Raw genomic sequence first — 19990 nt, forward strand, 5'->3', positions numbered from 1 at the left:
GGTGTGAATCACGCCCACCCGCATATGGCCTTTCCAAACAAAAAGTGTTTTACAAGATTTAAATCAATGTATTGTGTTATGTGAATGATTAGGCAGGATGATTTTCACATAATTTTGAAGAAAAAATTCTAGGCAACGTCATCCATTAGTCAAAAGTCTTATTTACATATATTTAGAATGTGTTTTATGGCCTTATTTCAGAAACTTTAGTTTTTTGTTTTTGAAAAAACCATGCATAAACATTATTCTATCAAAAATACAAACACGTACATGCAAGTTGTTCACATATTATGGTAGCCCTGTTTGTGCTAAATAGAGTGAATTTACACCTTTGCCATTAATATGTTTATAAGCAACTGAAAAAAGCACAAATGTCAGGGCATGTCAGAACATCTCAAGGACCCAAAAAACCCCTCAGACCCCAGAGGGTTAATGCTTTTAGTTTTTTTAATTGCAGTTTTTTTTATACTTTTTCTGCAGTTTTTTCTGATGCTGAGCAGGTGTTCTCTATTAAACATCTAAATACAGAAGATATCGATGAGCAATTAAGTTTTAATTAATTTAATTCTCTCTGTATCAACGCTCTTGACACTGTTGCACCCCTGAGACTTAAATGTCAGAAACATAATTCTGAACCTTGGCTGAATAGCAACACTCGCTAATTAAGACAACTTTGCAGAAGAGCGGAGCGTAGATGGAAAAAGGACAGGCTGGATTCCTTAAAGGCATACCAAAAAGCTGTTAAAACAGCTAAGTCTCAATATTTTTCTAACTTAAATCTCAAATAATCCAAAGATCCTGTTTAAGGTCCTAAATTCTGTTTTTAATCCTGTAAGTAACAATCATCTTACTGAATCTGCTTCTACATGTGAGAATTTTCGCAATTTTTTTGTTGAGAAATTGGCAACAATTAGACGGTCCTAGTGCCTTTAGACACTCTCTCGGCCATCAGGTTTTTAAACTCTTTTGACCCAATTACCATGGCTGGTCTAACAGATATAGTCGCTAAGTTGAAGCCTACTGTCTCATCTCATCTTGATACTGTTCCTACATGGTTCTTCAAACAGATTTTTTATAATGTGGGGCATTGGATTTTGTCTATTATAAACAGATGCCTTCTCTCAAATTTTGTCCCTGCTCTTTGCAAACATGCCCTGGTGAAACCCATATTAAAAAAGCCAAACACAGACATTACTGATTTGTCAAATTTTAGACCTAACTCAAATGTATCTTTTATATCTAAGATCCTTGAGAAAACTGTGTTATTGCAACTACAGAGTTTCCTTGATGAGAATAGCATCATAGAGACATTTCAGTCTGGTTTTAGGACTAATCACAGTACTGAATCTGCTTTATTGAGAGTTTTAAATGATATTTTGTTGTCTCTTGATTCTGGGGATTCTGGATCTAAGGGCAGCATTTGACACTGTTGACCACAGAATTTTACTGTCACGCCTTGAAAAGTCTGTGGGCATCCGAGAAAATGCTCTTAGCTGGTTTAAGTCCTATCTTACAAACAGAACCTTTTCAGTTGGTTTTGGAGATTCTGTTTAGTCCGTAGCTCCTCTTACCTATGGCGTACCACAAGGCTCCATTCTGGCTCCTACTTTGTTTTCATTGAATATGCTGCCGTTGGGATACATTTTTAGGAAACCAGGAGTGTCTTTCCTCTTATATGCAGATGATACTCAAATCTATCTGCCTTTTAAGCGCACTGACACAAAGGGCCTTGAAACCCTATCTGCGTGCCTAAATTACATAAAATCTTGGATGTCCTTACATTTTTTACATTTAAACGCAAGTAAAACAGAGGCTATTGTGTTTGGCCCCTCTTTAGGAGATGGAAAAAATACTTTTAATACTGCAGACCTGTACTGTGATATTAAACCTACGGTCAGGAGTCTGGGAGTGGTTTTGGATTCCTCCTTAAAGGAGTCATGACCTGTAATTTTCACTTTTCCACGAGAATCAATGTATGTTATGATTGCCTAACAATTATACACTGGCCGGGAAGCCGATATTTAAAAGTGAAGCGTTTGTTTACCCCAGGATTCGTAAACCAGCCCACGTGCACGCGCACTCAAATACGAGATTTTAATTTCTGCCCCGACTTGACGTCAAGACGGGGCAGGATATACCATATATCGACACCGCAGACTTATGCTGCAGGAAGCCCGCCCTGCCCCTCTCCCCCTCATATTCAGTCGAGCGCCGCCATTACTGAATTACGATTCGAAGTAGGCACCATAGACAGTATAAGAAGGTACGCACTCGACCGTGAAAGATGCAGAAACGTGGTGCACACGTGAGTTGCTCTGTTGTTGATTCATTCATAACATAATGATACATTTGCAAATCATTAGTTAATGATTAATTAAAGCAGACAACTGGAAGTTAAAGTACATTGCTTTGACCAACTGTGGTAATTAACGCATTCATTTACACTATTAGTTAATAAAATAAGTTATCAAGTAATTAATACATTATGACATTTAATTAATAACAATTCATATATTACTTAATCTATTAATCATTTAGAATCTTTATTAGTTACTGATGCAGTAATCAATAATTAATGGTTTAGTTCTTCATTAGAGTCATACATTAACACATGATTATCTGTGCATTAGTTAAGCATGAATTAATGCTTATTAGTGCACCCGTATTGTAAAGTGTTACCATTTTTTTTATATACTGTGTATTTTATCATAGAACCAACGGCATGTTTGGTCTCTATAAATTGGTACTTTGAAGATCGAAATGATCGTGTATATGATATATTGATAGCTGCGCAACATATTAGTATTACAAGAATCTTTCATAGTTTCTTCACCAGCAACCAATCCAGCTGCAAATGCAAAGGAGCACACTTAGAACAAAGATTCATAAATCAAACACAGAGGAATCTCCCGCTTGGAAATTCCCCTTTCTTATTGGTTGAGCTAACCCTGAAAGGTGGGACCTTTCTCAGGCTCATTAGAGACAAATTCACACACAGTGACTCCCTACTTCTTCTGGTTGATGTCTGTTGGGACATATCACTCACCATTTTACCTCCTGTATGCATGTATGTATGTATGTATGTTTTTTTTAGTTTAGTTATGTTTGTGATTTAGTTAATAAAACTTGTGCACAATACGTATTTGGTTCTGATTCTCTGCTTGCAGCAAAGTCCCTTTTACGATCTTGATCTTGTTACATGCTCTAAGCGCTGTACATGCTAAGAAACATTTATTTTTCGGTGGCCATGAAAAATATGCTTTTCTTAGAATAAATTAATAATCAGAAGAGTTCGTTGGACGAACTGTTTAAAGCTACAGTAGGGATCTTTTAGAAAACATTGACTTAGCCTGAAAATTTGAAAAAGCACAACTCACAGGTCACTCCCCCTAGCTCTCTGCTGCGCTACAGCCCTCCCTCCACAGCTCCTCCCCCACAACGGAGCCTGCCGTGAACGCGCACTCGCGCAGGCTAGTACACATGCAGGGCTACTGATAACGGCGGATAAACAGTTATCGCACATTCACTGGTAGGGACGAAACATCTACAATATGCTTTACATTGACTATGGCCTGCATGCCCATACTTTGACTACAAACTTGGTCCTCAAATCATTACGTATTTTGCAATACATGTAATGTAACTTCATAACATTGCATTATTTCTATAAGTTATAAATAGCAAGCAAGATAATATAATGGTAACGTTACAGTATGTAAGTAATTATTCTAGCGATGTGTAATGCTAAATAAGGTGTGCTACATTATTTCAGCAACATGACAAGCCAGAGAATTATCAGGTTTCAATTGTTGCTTTGCACACTGCGTGCGCAAAGTCAATGGGCTCCGACGGGCTTGTTTATCGTCATCTGTCTTTTTCCGTTTACCTGTCTTTGTTGTATGAGCAGGTGCCACTCGAGAAATTGGCAGTTTTGGTTGTTTGTCCACCATTAGCACAGCTGCGGCACACTGGTAATCTTGAGTTTGAACGACGGTACGCGGCTACGCGCTGTGCAAGAGAGGGGTGTGATCAGCTAAGACACTCCTCCTGGCTCTGATTGGTTGTTTCTGACCGGGAGCGGTGTATTTGTGGACTTCCTGCTCAGCTACTGTTCGGACGCCCTTGCTTACTGCTCCGCGCTTTGCTCTATCGCTTTTACATTTTATCTCCTATATTTTTAAATTTTATTTCCTTTTATCACCTAATTTTAACTTCAGCAAATCAGCACAGTGCTCATACGACAAAGTTTGGATTACTACAAAAACGCAGAATTATTTCCCCCGACCAGCTTACATTCCGGGAAAGGAAAACACAACTGCCTACAAGGATAACAGGGTTTCTGCAGGGATCTTCAATTTAAATGTAATGCCTTTTTAATGCCATTTTTTTATTTTTAATGCCATACACGACCCATGACTTATATATATATATATATGACCCATATATATTAACTTTAATCACACGTTTTTTACGCAATTAAAACACTTACATTTGTTTAGGTTTATATATTTTATAATGTAATCATTTCACAGTTAATCTACAAATAAATGTAGAGACAACATAAAGGCCAGTCTCACTGAGCGGGGTAGAGGTATTGCCATTTTTCAGCGAATGTCCGGGGAATATCGAAAACAAAACTAACTTTACCCCGCTGTCTCAGCGATACTAATACAGCTATTGATATCTGGATAAAAATGATTTCTCCCCCCTAATTTTAAACATTAATTATAGCCATCCAACATTACAGTGTAATTAAAAGCTATCAAGTTTTTAACATTAGGCTTCAAAAAAAATATGACAACTTTTAATTTAAGTGAACTTAACAAACAATCCTCACATAAACCTATAATAAATGTCATATTTACCTCTGGCCTTCCTGTCTAACATACATTATCAAACAGTCTGCACAGCATAAATTATAGATTAAATATAGACTAATGCTTATTAAAGCTACAAGAGTTCTTTAGTCAATAGCAGTGAGTAATTTTCTCTGGTGCCTTTGTTCTGTGATTAACTTTACTGACAGAAAGCTTTATTGGCTGCTGTCCCTTTAAGAGCAGCTGCTGACAGAAACACGGATCTAACACGCGCCTCATTCTCTCACAACTCTTTGCGTTCATTAAAGACTTTATTTCACTAATTTAAGACTGCTCTTATTTTATGAGGATACTCACCAAACAGACATTTTGGCAAAATTGTGTGTTGCGAAAGAGGACCGTTTTCTGGTGCGCAGTCTGTGCGCACGATCTGGCGCGCGTCTTTCTCTCTCTCTGTGTGTGTGTGTGTGTGTGTGTGTTACATAGACAGGACATTCGCAGGCAGCGCGTTTAAACGCATTTACATGAATAAGAGCGGGATCATATAATGTAACGCTACCCAAGGGATGACAAAAATTAACGAATGCTGCGTTTGCGTTAAATATTTTAACGCGTTAAACTGGACAAAAATAATCTCATGCGTTAACGCGTTAACAAACGCAAAGTGAGCTTCAACAGCGGATGTCGAGCTGATGAGGGAACGTTACTACACATAGTTAATTGCTGTCTGCCTTTTATCGTCGACCTGTGGCTGTCAGACTGCATACGAGATTTTACGCCATTGATTCCCATTGTAGCTTAAATACCTTTTTACAAACGCTGCAAAATCCTTCTTTATTTTGACCACCAACCATGTTCTAAATTGTTTGTCTTCCATGCACTTTCCCAGTTTTCTGGTCTAGTTTTATTCCTGTTGTTCCTGCTGTCCAAAATTACTCGCGCCACCTCCGCAACTTTGCTCCGGCCGGAGGCAATCATCAAACTGTTTCCGCGTGTTTTTAATCACACTAACGTAGGCTACATATTTTGCGACGACAGCAAATAAAAATTATTCATCATGAAGACTATTCAAATAAATTGATAATATAACATTTTCTTCAAAACCATAAAAAAATTTCATGCCTGTAGGATTACAATTTAATGCTTTTTAATGCCATTCAAGGCCTTAATTATCGCAAAATCCATTTAATGACTTTTAATGCTTTTTAATGCCCCGCGGAAACCCTGGATAAGAGAAAATGCCTCTTCTGGAATCTTCTTGCTGCACCAACTGCCACAGACTTTTACAAAAGATTGCAGTTCTTGAAACAAAATTACTTACGGGACCACCAAACCAGACGGAGCACACAACAGAGCTTCGTCATGGACACCCTCAGCATACCGGTGAGTCCCATGAAACTAGTGCTCCTCGACAGGTAGAGAAACAAGCCGATCGACTTAATAATCGATGGCACAAACAGGATGCGAGACCCAAAGGGACTCGAGACATCAGATTGTCAAGAGCATCACATATTGCAGCAGTAGCATCCTCTACCCCAGATACAGCTCTGACAAGGATTGCAAACACTGGTCTACCACCGCCTATACATCTTGAGAACAGATTTGAAGTACTAATGAATGTAAATGAGGAATCCCCAAACGTGATGAATGTGATCGAACACAGACTGAATGGGCCAGTAGCTAACACTGATGCTAACTGGCGCTCAAGGTCGAGCAGACAGCGGCACTCAGCTCAGAGCGCAGCCGAGCCCAGGACTCTGATAGTGGGGGACTCCATAATCAGAAACATTAGCAGCAGGGATACAACTACGTGCTGCCTTCCACAAGCAACAACTTCTGATGTAAACAAGGAACTTCAGAACATTCTGATGAAACATAAGACTGCAAATCGACTCATCATTCATGTGGGGAAGAATGACATTCATAAAGAGCAGTCAGAACTTTCAATGAACTTTTTGAAACACTTAAAAGACTGAAAGTTCAAACATTCATCAGTGGACCACTCCCAGCAAGAGGAACAAACAGGTTTTCACGGTTGCTTGGGCTTAATACATGGCTGCATAAAAACCTGCAATATAAAAGGAGTAAACTTCATTGACAATTTCAATCTTTTCTGGAGTCAGAGACAGCCGTTTCATCGGGATGGCCGTCACCCAAACAAACTTGGTTCAAGAGTGCTAAAGGACAATATCTACTTCTTCCTCAATCAACCTTCTGCAGTGTGTGCCAATCAACTCAATCTGAACGGCACACACACACCTGGACACAGTTTGAATGACCACAGGACTTTACTTCAGCAGCAAAATGGACATGCGTTTGACATATCACACAAGGACAATGATAACACCACTCCGCCACAACAACCTCTGCTCACGGACTCAATCTCAGCTGAGCCCTGCCCACAGAGCTCACCACAGACAGACATATTAGAACTGCTTGAAGATTCAGCACCCAAGGACGACTTCCTGGAAAACAGCCAGGGAAGCCAGGACAGCATATCACAGCCTCCGATAACACCAGAGCAACAGCTCCTTTCACCAGATACTTTTTCCCTCTCTCCAGCATCACCACTTCTGTGCTTCTCACAGAAAATGGAAGAACTGGTGTATGCTGGAACCAGACTATCCCACTCTTTTGCTGCAAGCCCCCAGATACCAACCAAAAAAAGACAGGCACCATTACCACCAAAGCCTGTGGGCCCAGCTCGCCCTCCCCCTCCTGTGAGAGCTCTTCGGCCTCTGCCACAACGCCAGGGCCCACACCCTCCTCCATCTGCTCGAGGTGAACCAAAAACAACTGATACCAGCTCCCAGTGATGTGTTTTGGGTCCCCGCTCTGATAACAGTAACTTTCTCAAATGTTTACAGAACAAGCGGGAACCCAGTGTGCCTGTATATTTCTCTGTTGCTGTTCTATTACAAGATAGAATGTCTAAGGCCTTCAATAGCCGTACAGCAAACCCAACTAATCTGGTGCCTCTTACACGTCAAACTAAGATTGATGTGGGGACAAAAAGTAAGTCTGTTAAGTTAGCACTTTTAAACATCCGCTCACTTAAAAATAAATCACTTCTAGTCAACGACTTAACCACAAACAACCTGGATTTTATGCTTCTAAATGAAACCTGGCTAGAAGACAGCTGCAGTGCAACAATCCTCAATGAAGCAGCCCCTCCTAACTTTACTTTTATGAGTGTCTGCAGAGCTGTTAAGAGAGGTGGGGGTCTAGCTGCTCTTTTTAAAGATATCTATCAATGTAAGCAAACATCATTTGGGAATTACCCTTCTTTCGAATATCTGGGTGTTGTGTTAAAAGGTGCTCCACGCATTTTACTTATTATTTACAGGCCTCCAAAATATTCTCCAGCCTTTGCTGAGGACTTTACAGAACTGTTATCAACAATTACCTCAGAGTTTGACTGTTTTGCCATTGCTGGAGATTGTAACATCCACATAGATAGTGCAGAGAATAATATGGCAAAATAAATCAAAACTGTTTTAAAAACTTTTGATCTGACTCAGCATGTACATGGACCCGCACACAATTGTGGACACACTCTAGATTTACTTATCAGTAAGGGTCTAAACATTTCATCGATTGTTATTAAGGATGTAGCACTGTCTGATCATTTCTGTATTTTCTTTGATATATTGATCTCTCCTGCCACTGAAGCTAGATCTGTGTCTGTCAAGAAGAGATGCTTAAATGAGAACACTAGTGTACTATTTATGAAGGCTATATCCTTAACACCAAGCATATCTGCAGATTCTGTTGATTTTCTCCTTGATTCTTTTAACTCAAAAGTTAAAAGTGTAATTGATGAAATTGCTCCTGTTAAAGTCAGGAAGAAGAGTGGCAGACAAAAGGCACCTTGGAGAAACTCAACAGCAGTGCAAAATATGAAAAGACAATGCAGAAAAGCAGAGCGCATGTGGCGGAAGACAAAACTTGTAGTCCATTATAATATCTACAAAGACAGCATCCATGCTTTTAATATGGAACTAGGCAAAGCTAGACAGACTTTCTTCTCAAATATTATAAACAGTAATTTAAACAACACACGCACTCTTTTTGCTACTGTAGAGAGACTGACAACCCCCCCAAGCCAGATTCCCAGTGAAATGCTCTCAGACAACAAGTGCAGTGAGTTTGCTTCTTTCTTCTCTGAGAAAATCAATAATATAAGAAAGGTGATCAGCACATCCTTGAGTTGCACTGAGGTCAGACAGATCAGACCACCTGAGAAAGTAGTTACTATGTCTGATTTCAAAGAAATTGATGGCAAAATTTTGGAAGAAACCGTACAGCACCTTAAAACATCAACCTGCACTCTTGACACACTTCTCACATCATTTTTCAAAAGTGTGTTAAACAGTTTAGAAGCAGATCTTCTAGAAGTGGTAAATGCCTCACTTTTCTCTGGGAGTTTTCCAAACTCCCTGAAAATTGCAGTTGTCAAGCCCCTCCTGAAAAAGAACAATCTGGATAAGACCATATTAAGCAACTATAGACCGATCTCAAATCTTCCTTTCATAGGCAAGATCATTGAAAAAGTTGTCTTCAATCAGCTGAACAAATTCTTATGCTCGAATGGATACTTTGACAATTTTCAATCTGGTTTCCGACCGCACCACAGCACAGAGACAGCGCTCATAAAGATAATAAACGATATTCGCTTAAATACTGATTCAGGCAAATTATCAGTGCTGGTACTACTCGACCTCAGTGCTGCATTTGACACTGTCGATCACAACATACTTCTTGACAGGCTGGAAAACTGGGTGGGGCTTTCTGGGATAGTCCTAAAATGGTTCAGGTCATACTTAGATGGGAGAGGTTATTATGTGAGTATAGGAGATCATAAGTCTGAGTGGACATCCATGACATGCGGAGTCCCTCAAGGCTCAATTCTTGCGCCACTCCTGTTCAACCTGTATATGCTCCCAATGAGCCAAATAATGAGAAAGAACCAAATTGCTTACCACAGCTATGCAGACGACACACAGATTTACTTAGACCTTTCGCCTAATGATTACAGCCCCATTGACTCCCTTTGCCAATGCATTGATGAAGTCAACAGTTGGATGTGTCAAAACTTTCTTCAGTTAAACAAAGGCAAAACTGAAGTCATTGCGTTTGGAAACAAAGATGAAGTTCTCAAGGTGAACGCATACCTTCACTCTAGGGCTCAAACCTTAGTTTCAGTAGTCATGTCAAAGCAATAACTAAATCAGCATACTATCATCTGAAAAATATTGCAAGAGTTAGATGCTTTGTTTCCAGACAAGACTTAGAGAAACTTGTGCATACTTTCATCACCAGCAGGGTGGATTACTGTAATGGACTCCTCACTGGCCTTCCAAAAAAGACCATAAGACAGTTGCAGCTCATACAGAACGCTGCCGCCAGGATTCTGAGCAGAACCAGAAAATACGAACATATTACACCAGTCCTCAGGTCTTTACACTGGCTCCCAGTTAAATTTAGGATTGATTTGAAAGTATTATTACTGGTATATAAATCATTCAATGGCCTAGGACAGGGCTATTCAATTGGCGGCCTGCGGGCCACATGCGGCCCGCCAATCATCTCCATGCGGCCCGACGGCACCAACCTCCCTCCTCCTCTTTTCCTGGCGGTGCTGCTAATTCAGTTTGATACTCGCTCCGATTGACCTGAGAAACGTTTTACGTGCGAATATTTCAGCAGTTACTATATGTGTCCTGAATTTATGTCGACTGAATCAGCGATACCAATCATTCGTGAATGAATCATTCTTTTGGTTCGATTCTAAACGTGCTTGCATAACGGTCTACTAGCCTACTATTCGGATTCATTCGGACCGCTCCGTCACTGAATCATCTGAAGCGGTTTCTCGTTCAGTACAGTATAACAACAAATAGTGCTGTTTTCAGTTGTTTCACTAGTTGTTTCAACACGGCCCAGCACGGAGTTTCGTTTACTCCAGGTACCGGACACTATATTAAACAGCGTTGCGACAACCAGTTTCAGTTCGACAGAAACCTCTGTTACTTACAAACCACAAATCACTCGATGATTTAATTAGTATTAAATCGGATGAAACCGCCTCAACATTCCCAACAAGACTGATGAGGAAAGCAGGAAAAACATTGTGGCATGAACGAAATTAGAAGACTTTAAATCCCCTAATCACCCTTACAAACATTTACCATGAATTTACTGTAGTAATTTGGTTGGGAAGAAATGTGCAATATTTATATTGAATAATATGTAGTAATAAATAAATATAGTAAATTCATATATATACTATAATATTATATTATATAGTATAATAGTAAATATAGCCTAGTGATTTATTTTGCATTAGTTTAATTAGGTGGGTAGAGGAATATATAATTAATGCTTGTTATAAAATCATGTCAGTTTCTTTGTAAAGGTGCATATATATTTAACTTGTGTTTAGGTATTTTTTATACCGGTACATTGGGAGTGAGTAGCCTGTGGTTAACAAGTCTCACTGTCAGAATATTTTCATTTAAGCATAACAATTTTAAATGAAATTATTATTATTTCTCACCAACAGCTATAAGTTTGTATACATAATTTATTTGTTCCAAGGAAAATAGTTGTACACAGCTGTAAATTATCAAGTTTTTTATTTATTATGGTTTTATATATTTGCATAGGCTACTGTTGGGTACCACATTTCCAAGTAAATACCACACTTTTGTAGGGTTATGTTTGTTTAAACTTATGTTTCAATAAATAAGATAAACCCCCAAACCAACCCACCGGCCCACCTCTACTTTTCGATTTGATAATGCGGCCCTCGAATGAAACTAATTGAATAGCCCTGGCCTAGGACCTCAATACATTGCAGATATGCTCACTGAATATAAACCCAACAGATCACTCAGATCACTAGGATCATATCAGCTAGAAATACCAAGGGTTCACTCTAAGCATGGTGAATCTGCTTTTAGCTATTATGCCAGCCGCAGCTGTAACCAGCTTCCAGAGGAGATCAGACGTGCTCCTACAATAGTCACTTTCAAATCCAGACTCAAAACACTTCTGTTTAGCTATGCATTTACTGAATGAGCACTGTGCCAATGCTCGTCCGACTGTTTGTACTGTACTGTATTTTATTTTTTATTCTTCTTAACTGTTTTAATTATTCTTATTTCTTGTTATTATTTTAATTTCTTCTATGTAAAGCACTTTGAATTGCCATTGTGTATGAAATGTGCTATATAAATAAACTTGCCTTGCCTTGCCTAAGTCTTAGGGACTGTTTCAAAGTTGTAGGTAGTCGGTAAAAAAAAAAAAAAAAAAAAAAAAAAAACCAGATCTCTAAATTAGGCTATTATAGAGTGGACTAAACGCTACTACAGTTAGCCAATAGCCATCTCATTCCAATATCTTTTTGTGTGAAGTAAACAAATCCCTCACACTCAATTTCTCATATAACTCGCCTGTTTGTACTTAATAAACCAATAAAAAAATTTGGCGCGAGGTCACAGCGTTTGGGTTTGCGCGCTCACAAGGTTTGCGAAAAGTAAAGGCTACAGGCTAAAACGCTCGAGGTTAGAGCCAGGGCAGACGACAGGATGAAGCGTGCAAAGAAAAGTAGTGTGTGGGACCATTTCACCAAAAAGAATGACACATATGTAAATTGCAACTTGTGTGATACAGTGCTTAAATACAGTAGTAGCACATCATCTATGATGTAAGGTGATGATGATCATCATCTTTCTTTATTATTGTTAGCACTAACGTTACCTCAAACTAAAGCGGCGTCTCTTTGGAGCTGTCATTTTATTACAACCGCGGCAATGTTTCAAATGAGCTTCTAACGCTAGACAAACGGCTTTATTTTCAACGCGATCACCTTGTACCTGTTACCCCAACCATTTCGAAACTAAAAAGCCATTTATCCTTCGATTACATATAAGCTCCTCGGCGCCGCGTTTGCAGGACTGTGTGACCGGGAGGCAGAGCGGCAGAGAGATGCGACAGAGTTGCGAAATTGCAGGCGCGGCTCGAAATGGCTGTTATTATTTTAAACTAATCGGTTAACCGGTTTCAACCGGCTAATGAGGCTCGGTGGTCGGTCAATATTTTTTTTAGTTTTCGCCATCCCTAGTGAGTATATGATGACAGGATTTTCATTTTAAAGTGGAGTATCCCTTTAAGAATAGGATCGCCAGGTAAGAGGCTAATGAGACTAACTAGTTATATGGATTCCAAGACTATCACCTATAGATACATTCAATTTGGATACATATTTTAGATAGCCTTTTTACCCTTTATTTTTACAACTATTTGTGCAACCATACACACACTTGTATTTGTCTGTATGTGTGTGATTGCAATATCTCGTCTAGGGCGCCAACAGAATCTGAACCGGCCTTGAACTTCATGATACTCACACAGGGTCAGAGGTCACAGCAGGTCCATCACTGAACATAGGGGGCGCATGCATGGAGATGTTAATCTTCATGGACACACATCTGAATCCTGAAAATGGTCCACTACTGAACATAGGGGGCGCACGCATGGAGATGTTAATCTTTATAGACACACAGCTGAATCCTGAAAATGGTCCACCACTGAACATAGGGGGCGCACGCATGGAGTGGTTACTCTTCATGGACACACATCTGAATCCTGAAAATGGTCCACTACTGAACATAGGAGGCGCACGCATGGAGTGGTTACTCTTCATAGACACACAGCTGGATACTGGAGATACTGCTCTCTTAGTGTGAAAAGATGCCTCCTCTCTCTCCTCACACACACTCATTTTACAGATTTGGTTCTCCTCCTCTCACTCTTTATTCACACATTTTACATGAAGTTTGCTCCTTTTCTTCCTCCTTGATGAGAGACTTTCCAGACCTATATCTGGACAAAGAAAACATGCACAAAACACAACTGAATTTTGACACATTTTATTTAAATGGCATTTAATTCACTATAACTTAATGTCAACAGTCTTTAGTTACTGTAATGTTGGTTTGTAGAGCAACATGTCGGCCACACTTTCAAACACAGCAGCCTCGATTAAACACTGGATTCACCTTCACTTTAATGACACTGCTGAACTCTTGCAGGTGTTTTTCACAATCCTTTTTTTTCGTCTCACATTAATCAAATATGATGTTATTTTTACGCGTTTGTGTGTTTATCCTGCTACTACACTTCCTTCCCCCAGTCTTACTGCGTCTCTGAACACACATAGCATACAATAGGCTATAGATTATTTAAATAATAGTTTACAGTCAACTAAAGATTTAAACATTAAACTAAAATTCTCCCGTTAAATAAAAAATAAGTGTAAGTTTTATTTCGGCCATTTAATGAGTGTTACTGACATGAAGTATCACGAAAGTAACTCTCAACTTTATTTGAGTTTGAGTTCATCATAAAGTCTGTTTAGACGCAAATACTCTATCGATATTACAGCTATGAAAAGTTTAACGAACTTACTGTCACATGTGAAGCGATTGTTGATTTTCTATCTTCCGAAATGGCGTCTTTACAGTCATCGACTGCTTTCGATTTCATTTCACTCTGAGACATGTCACAGGTAAAAATCCAGCAGCTCCTCCTCGAATGGATTCTTTTCACTCTTCCGGGTTTGGAACGAGTAAATAAATTACAGCTGTGCCACTTGTATTGAGGTAAATGCGAGCCATGTAAAAAATAAAAATAAAAAAAAAATAGAAGAGTTTGAAACTACGGAAGCGTATTGCATTCACTTGAGGGAAAAAAATCTACTCTGTTTTTCTGAATTAATGACTTAATTATCTCAGAATTACGAGATCATTTTCATGAAAAAAAAATTTGTTGCTCTGTTTTTCTGAATTAATGACTTAATTAACTCAGAATTCTGAGATAATTTTTTCTTGAAATAAAAATATTTGCTCTGTTTTTCTGAATTAATGACTTAATTATCTCAGAATTATGAGACATTTGGGGATTCATTTGTTAATGGACAGTATAAACACAAACAAAAATACTACAATTTAGAATTTTGGTAACAATTTATTTTGATGGTCCCTTTTGAACATTCTGTTGACTAAGTAACTTTGCAATTTCATGTCAACCATCAGTTATTAGAGTATTAGTAGACAGTCTGCTTAAAGGGTTACTTCACCTCTGGGAAGATGAATGTGTATTTAAAATAGGTCATTTAAAGGGTTACTTCAGGATTTAGCATTAAGCTTTGTATTAGTAGAAAACCTGTAGTATTTTCGAATTACCATGCTTTCCACCCTCATATCCCCCTGAGACAAGAGATTTATGTATTTTTTGTCTGGAAAAAATCCTCCGATGACGCAAAAATCGTCATTTTGCGTCATCGGAGGATTTTCTGGCCAGAGGCTAAAGACTACAGCCAGTAGAAGGCGTTGTTCCGCATGTTTTCAGCCCGCCCATAGAGGGTGGGATCTCATCTCACTCACAGAATGTACACACAGTGTCAGCTTTGGAAGCTAAGCTAACAGGCTCTTGTTCTGTTGAGAAAACTGAGTAGTAGGAGAAAGCTGAGTAGTAGGAGAAAGCTGAGTAGTAGGGGTTACCATCCTCCTTTTCCCGGACTTGTCCGGCGGGTGAGATCGTTCAAAATGTCCGGGATTCAGCTTTTGCGTTCTGCGGTCGCCATTCATTGTTTACATTGTTTCAATCTAACTGAATTCATTCCGATTGGTGAGTCTGAATGTAGTGTTTACATGAACGCTAAACAAGTCATCGGTTGATGTGCGTTTTACCATTGCTAAGAAAATTCCCGCTCCTCCGTGAGAGATGCGAGACCACCGGGGCGTCTCAGTAATCACGCCACCGGCCTCGCGCCGTTCTCCCGCGGCCGTCAGCCTCGTCCTGCTTGCCACAGTTAACATAATGAATGGCGACTGTAGAACGCAAAAGCCGAATCACGGACATTTTGTGCGATCTCGAAATCACGGGCAAACTCGTCACGGAGACTCACTAAGTTAGTAGCCTAACCTTCTTGTTGTTTTCAACTGTGCTCTCTAACCGGTAGGCGTGGCCTCCTAGGGCAGCGAAGCAAGTGCATTTTGGGAGTTGTTGTCTTTCATCCACATAAGCCAAAAATACATTTTCTGGCTTTTCTCAGGCTAGAAAGCTCCAAATTAAAAAATTTCTTCACATTTCTTCTACATAAATGACCTATTTTAAATACACATTCATCTTCCCAGAGGTGAAGTACCCCTTTAAGTAGAAGAAATGTGAAGACATTTTTGAATTTGGAGCTTTCTGAGAAAAGCCAGAAAATATATTTTTGGCTTATGTGGATGAAAGACAACAACTCCCAGAATGCACTTGCTTCGCTGCCTAAGGAGGCCACGCCTACCGGTAAGAGTTGAAAACAACAAGGCTAACTTAGCCTACGTGATAAGTTTGCCAGGGATTTGCCAGGGATCTCTAGAGATCGCCCAAAATGTCTGGGATTCGGCTTTTGTGTTCTACAGTCGCATTCATTTATCATGTTTACTGTGGCGAGCAGGAAAAGGCTGAGGGCCGCGGGAGAACGGCGCGAGGCCGGTGGCGTCATTACTGAGACGCGCCGGGTCTCGCATCTATGGGGGTATTATTGTTGCAATATACCAAATAATATAGATTAATATTCACAAATAAATGTAAAGAGATTCACAAAAAATTATCGAATTCACAAATAAATAGATTAAGATCCACAAATAAATGTAAAGAGTTTCACAAAAAAATATAAAATACACAAATAAATAAAATGAGATTTGCAAATAAATAAAATATTTACAAATATTTTATTATTTTACAAACACAACTCTGCCTAGCAACACAGCAGTAATGACTTTATGAACTTCTTAACTTATAAGATTGATAATATCAGGGACAAAATTATAACTATATGCAACCGTCTACTACAGTATCGCATCAGGCAGTGCATTGTAGTCTCCCTGAGGAAAAATTCGATTAATTTATTGCTATAGAAGAGGAAGAATTTTGCAAACTTGTTAATTCATCTAAATCGACAACATGTATGTTAGACCCTATACCGACTAAGCTACTGAAAGAGATGCTCCCAGAGGTCATAGATCCTCTTCTTAATATAATAAATTCGTCTTTGTCTCTAGGATACGTACCAAAAAACTTTAAGCTGGCTATGATTAAACCGCTTGTTAAAAAAACGCAACTTGATCCTACAGAATTAGTCAATTACAGGCCGATCTCAAATCTACCTTTTCTGTCAAAGATATTAGAAAAAGCAGTATCTTCACAACTGTGTTCCTTTCTTGAAATAAATGATATCTGCGAGGATTTCCAGTCAGGATTTAGACCGTACCATAGTACTGAGACTGCACTCGTTAGAGTCACAAACGATTTGCTCTTATCATCCGCTCGTGATTGTGATTGTGTCTCTCTATTAGTGTTACTCGATCTTAGTGCTGCATTTGATACTATTGACCACAACATTCTTTTAAATATACTAAAAAACCATGTTGGCATTAGTGGAATTGCATTAGTATGGTTTAAATCATACTTATCTGACCGTTATCAATTTGTAGCAGTAAATGAAGAGATGTCTCATCGATCACAAGTTCAGTATGGCGTACCACAAGGCTCAGTACTAGGACCGCTGCTGTTCACTCTGTACATGCTACCATTAGGAGATATCATTAGGAAACATGGCATTAGCTTTCACTGTTATGCCGACGATACTCAGCTCTATATTTCTTCAAAACCTAACGAAACTTACCAATTCACTAAATTAACAGAATGCATAGCTGATATAAAAAATTGGATGACTTGTAATTTCCTACTTCTAAATTCTGAAAAAACAGAGATTCTAATTATTGGACAAAAAACTTCCTCAGGTAATAACCTAGAATACTGTCTAACACTTGATGGCTGCTCTGTTAAGTCTTCGTTGTTGGTTAGGAACCTGGGTGTGCTCTTTGATACCAATCTTTCATTTGAAAGTCATGTGTCTAGTATCTGTAAAACTGCATTTTTCCATCTTAAAAATATACAGTGCTATGCATACGTTTAAACACCCATGCTAAAGTTGACTAAAAAGAGGAATAAAAAAACTTAATGCCTTAATAAATTTTTTTTGGGAAAAATCCAACCTTTAAGGACACCAATTCTCTTTGTGAATGAATAATGTATCGTAAATAAATAAATGTGCTTCCTTAAAATACAGGGTGCATAAGTTTGGACACCCCTATGTTAAATTCCCATAGAGGAAGGCAGATTTTTATTTTTAAAGGCCAGTTACTTCATGGATCCAGGAGACTATGCATTCTGATAAAGTTCCCTTGGCCTCTGGAATTAAAGCCCCACATCATCACATAGCCTTCACCACCTAGAGATTGGCATGGTTTCATTTCAGCTAGCCTAATAGCTGGTTTGATTTGCATTGAGAGATGATCTTATGGAAAGTACTCCATGCCAATCTCTAGGTATGGTGAAGGCTATGTGATGATGTGGGGCTATTTTAATTAAGGCATTAAGTTCAATTTCCAAAAGATGATTTTTATTCCTCTTTTTAGTCAACTTTAGCATGGGTGTCTAAACTTATGCATAGCACTGTATCTAAATTACGCCATATGCTCTCATTGACAAATGCAGAAAAATTAGTTCATGCGTTCATGACATCAAGGCTAGACTATTGTAATGCTCTACTGGGTGGTTGCCCTGCACGCTTAATAAACAAACTACAGCTGGTTCAAAACGCAGCAGCTCGAGTTCTTACCAGAACCAGGAAGTATGACCATATTAGCCCAGTTCTGTCAAAACTGCACTGGCTCCCTATTAAACATCGCATCAATTTTAAAATATTGCTGATCACTTACAAAGCACTAAATGGTTTAACTTCGCAGTACTTGAGGTTAACGCATTAGAGTTCTTCACATCTATCTCAAAATTCCAGCCAGTTAATAATACCTAGAATATCAAAATCAACTGCTGGCGGTAGATCCTTTTCCCATTTAGCACCAAAACTTTGGAACAGTCTTCCTACCATTGTCCGGGAAGCAGACACACTCTGTCAGTTCAAAGCTAGACTAAAAACACATCTCTTTGACCTAGCATAGAAAATTCGGTTTGCGTATCTACCCCGAAGTGATACAATTCTGTATCAAAATGTTAATGCCAGACAAGTAGTTTTTTAAGGCTTGGTTTGTAGGGAATTACAAACCTGCGCACATATATTCAAACGCGCATACCAATAGACTGAACTCGTAATACGCATGTGCACGCCATCAGCGTTCTCACTGGTTTCGTGTTTAAAGTCTGTGTAGAGTTTCCTGTTAAAACAGTGTTGTGTTAGCGGCCCCTAAGTTAATAACTAATGATCGTTGCGACCGAAGTAAATCAATCAAATTAACTTTAGCTGGAAAATGACTTTATTCAAGAACCGCTATAAAGCCAAAACAATCTCTGTTACTTTAAACTATCCTTGTATCTCTGTAAAGCCGCTTTGGAACAATCTACATTGTTAAAAGCGCTATATAAATGAAGATGACTTGACTTGACTTTAGCTATTCGGTGAGCAACAAGATATGACGCCTTTGTTGCAGAAACGTTTACTGAAGTTAGCGATATCAAAACTTGCTGCTGAACGTCCAACTCACGTTTCTTTCTTTCAAAAAACTCCTCTGTTTTGTCCTTGAGAGTTGGGTGTTTGGTGGTTAAGTGCCTCTAAAGTTTTGACGGCTTCATTGCAGAGTTTTTCACCACAAACAACACACAATGGATTTGGCGCCACAGAATCGCCTGTTGCTGTAAATCCATACTTAATATAGGATGCATCATATTTACGATTGAAGCTTGACTTCTTTTTTCCACTATTTTCGAGGTCATCGCCCTTTCTTTTGCTGGAACAGTCCACAATTAAATGGGCCATGATGGAAGTTTGCTGGGTCCCGGTCATCTCTCCACATAGGACTCTGCCACTTTACGTGCACTGCGCTCTCTGCAGTCCGGTCAGATAACAATGTTCAGAACCAATGAGACACTAAGCAATCGCAAGGCACTCAAAGAAACACATTTTGATCTATTTATTGTTTATGTTTTGGATTAAATAACATGACGTCATAGCACTTAAAAAAAAAAAACATAAAAAAAAATTATATATATAAATAAAAATAAAAAAAGACCATTATTCTGGGAATATTTCAAGGCCC

The 19990-nt window shown here is 38.9% G+C and overlaps 1 protein-coding gene across 1 annotated transcript in view; it reads right to left on the reverse strand.

Annotated features, from left to right (window-relative positions):
- Positions 1-14502, reverse strand: part of LOC307167722 (NACHT, LRR and PYD domains-containing protein 1 homolog) — a 32068-nt gene extending 17566 nt beyond the window's left edge. The window contains exons 1-2 of the mRNA XM_079886998.1: positions 14292-14502; positions 13232-13706 (exon numbers count right to left, since the gene is read on the reverse strand). Coding sequence (XP_079743124.1) covers positions 13232-13605 — 374 coding nt within the window. The 5' untranslated portion in view covers positions 13606-13706; positions 14292-14502. The remainder of the gene's footprint in view (positions 1-13231; positions 13707-14291) is intronic.
- Positions 14503-19990: the final 5488 nt, after the last annotated feature.

Source organism: Squalius cephalus, assembly GCF_949319135.1.
Source record: "Squalius cephalus genome assembly, chromosome: 1".
NCBI lineage: Eukaryota > Metazoa > Chordata > Actinopteri > Cypriniformes > Leuciscidae > Squalius > Squalius cephalus.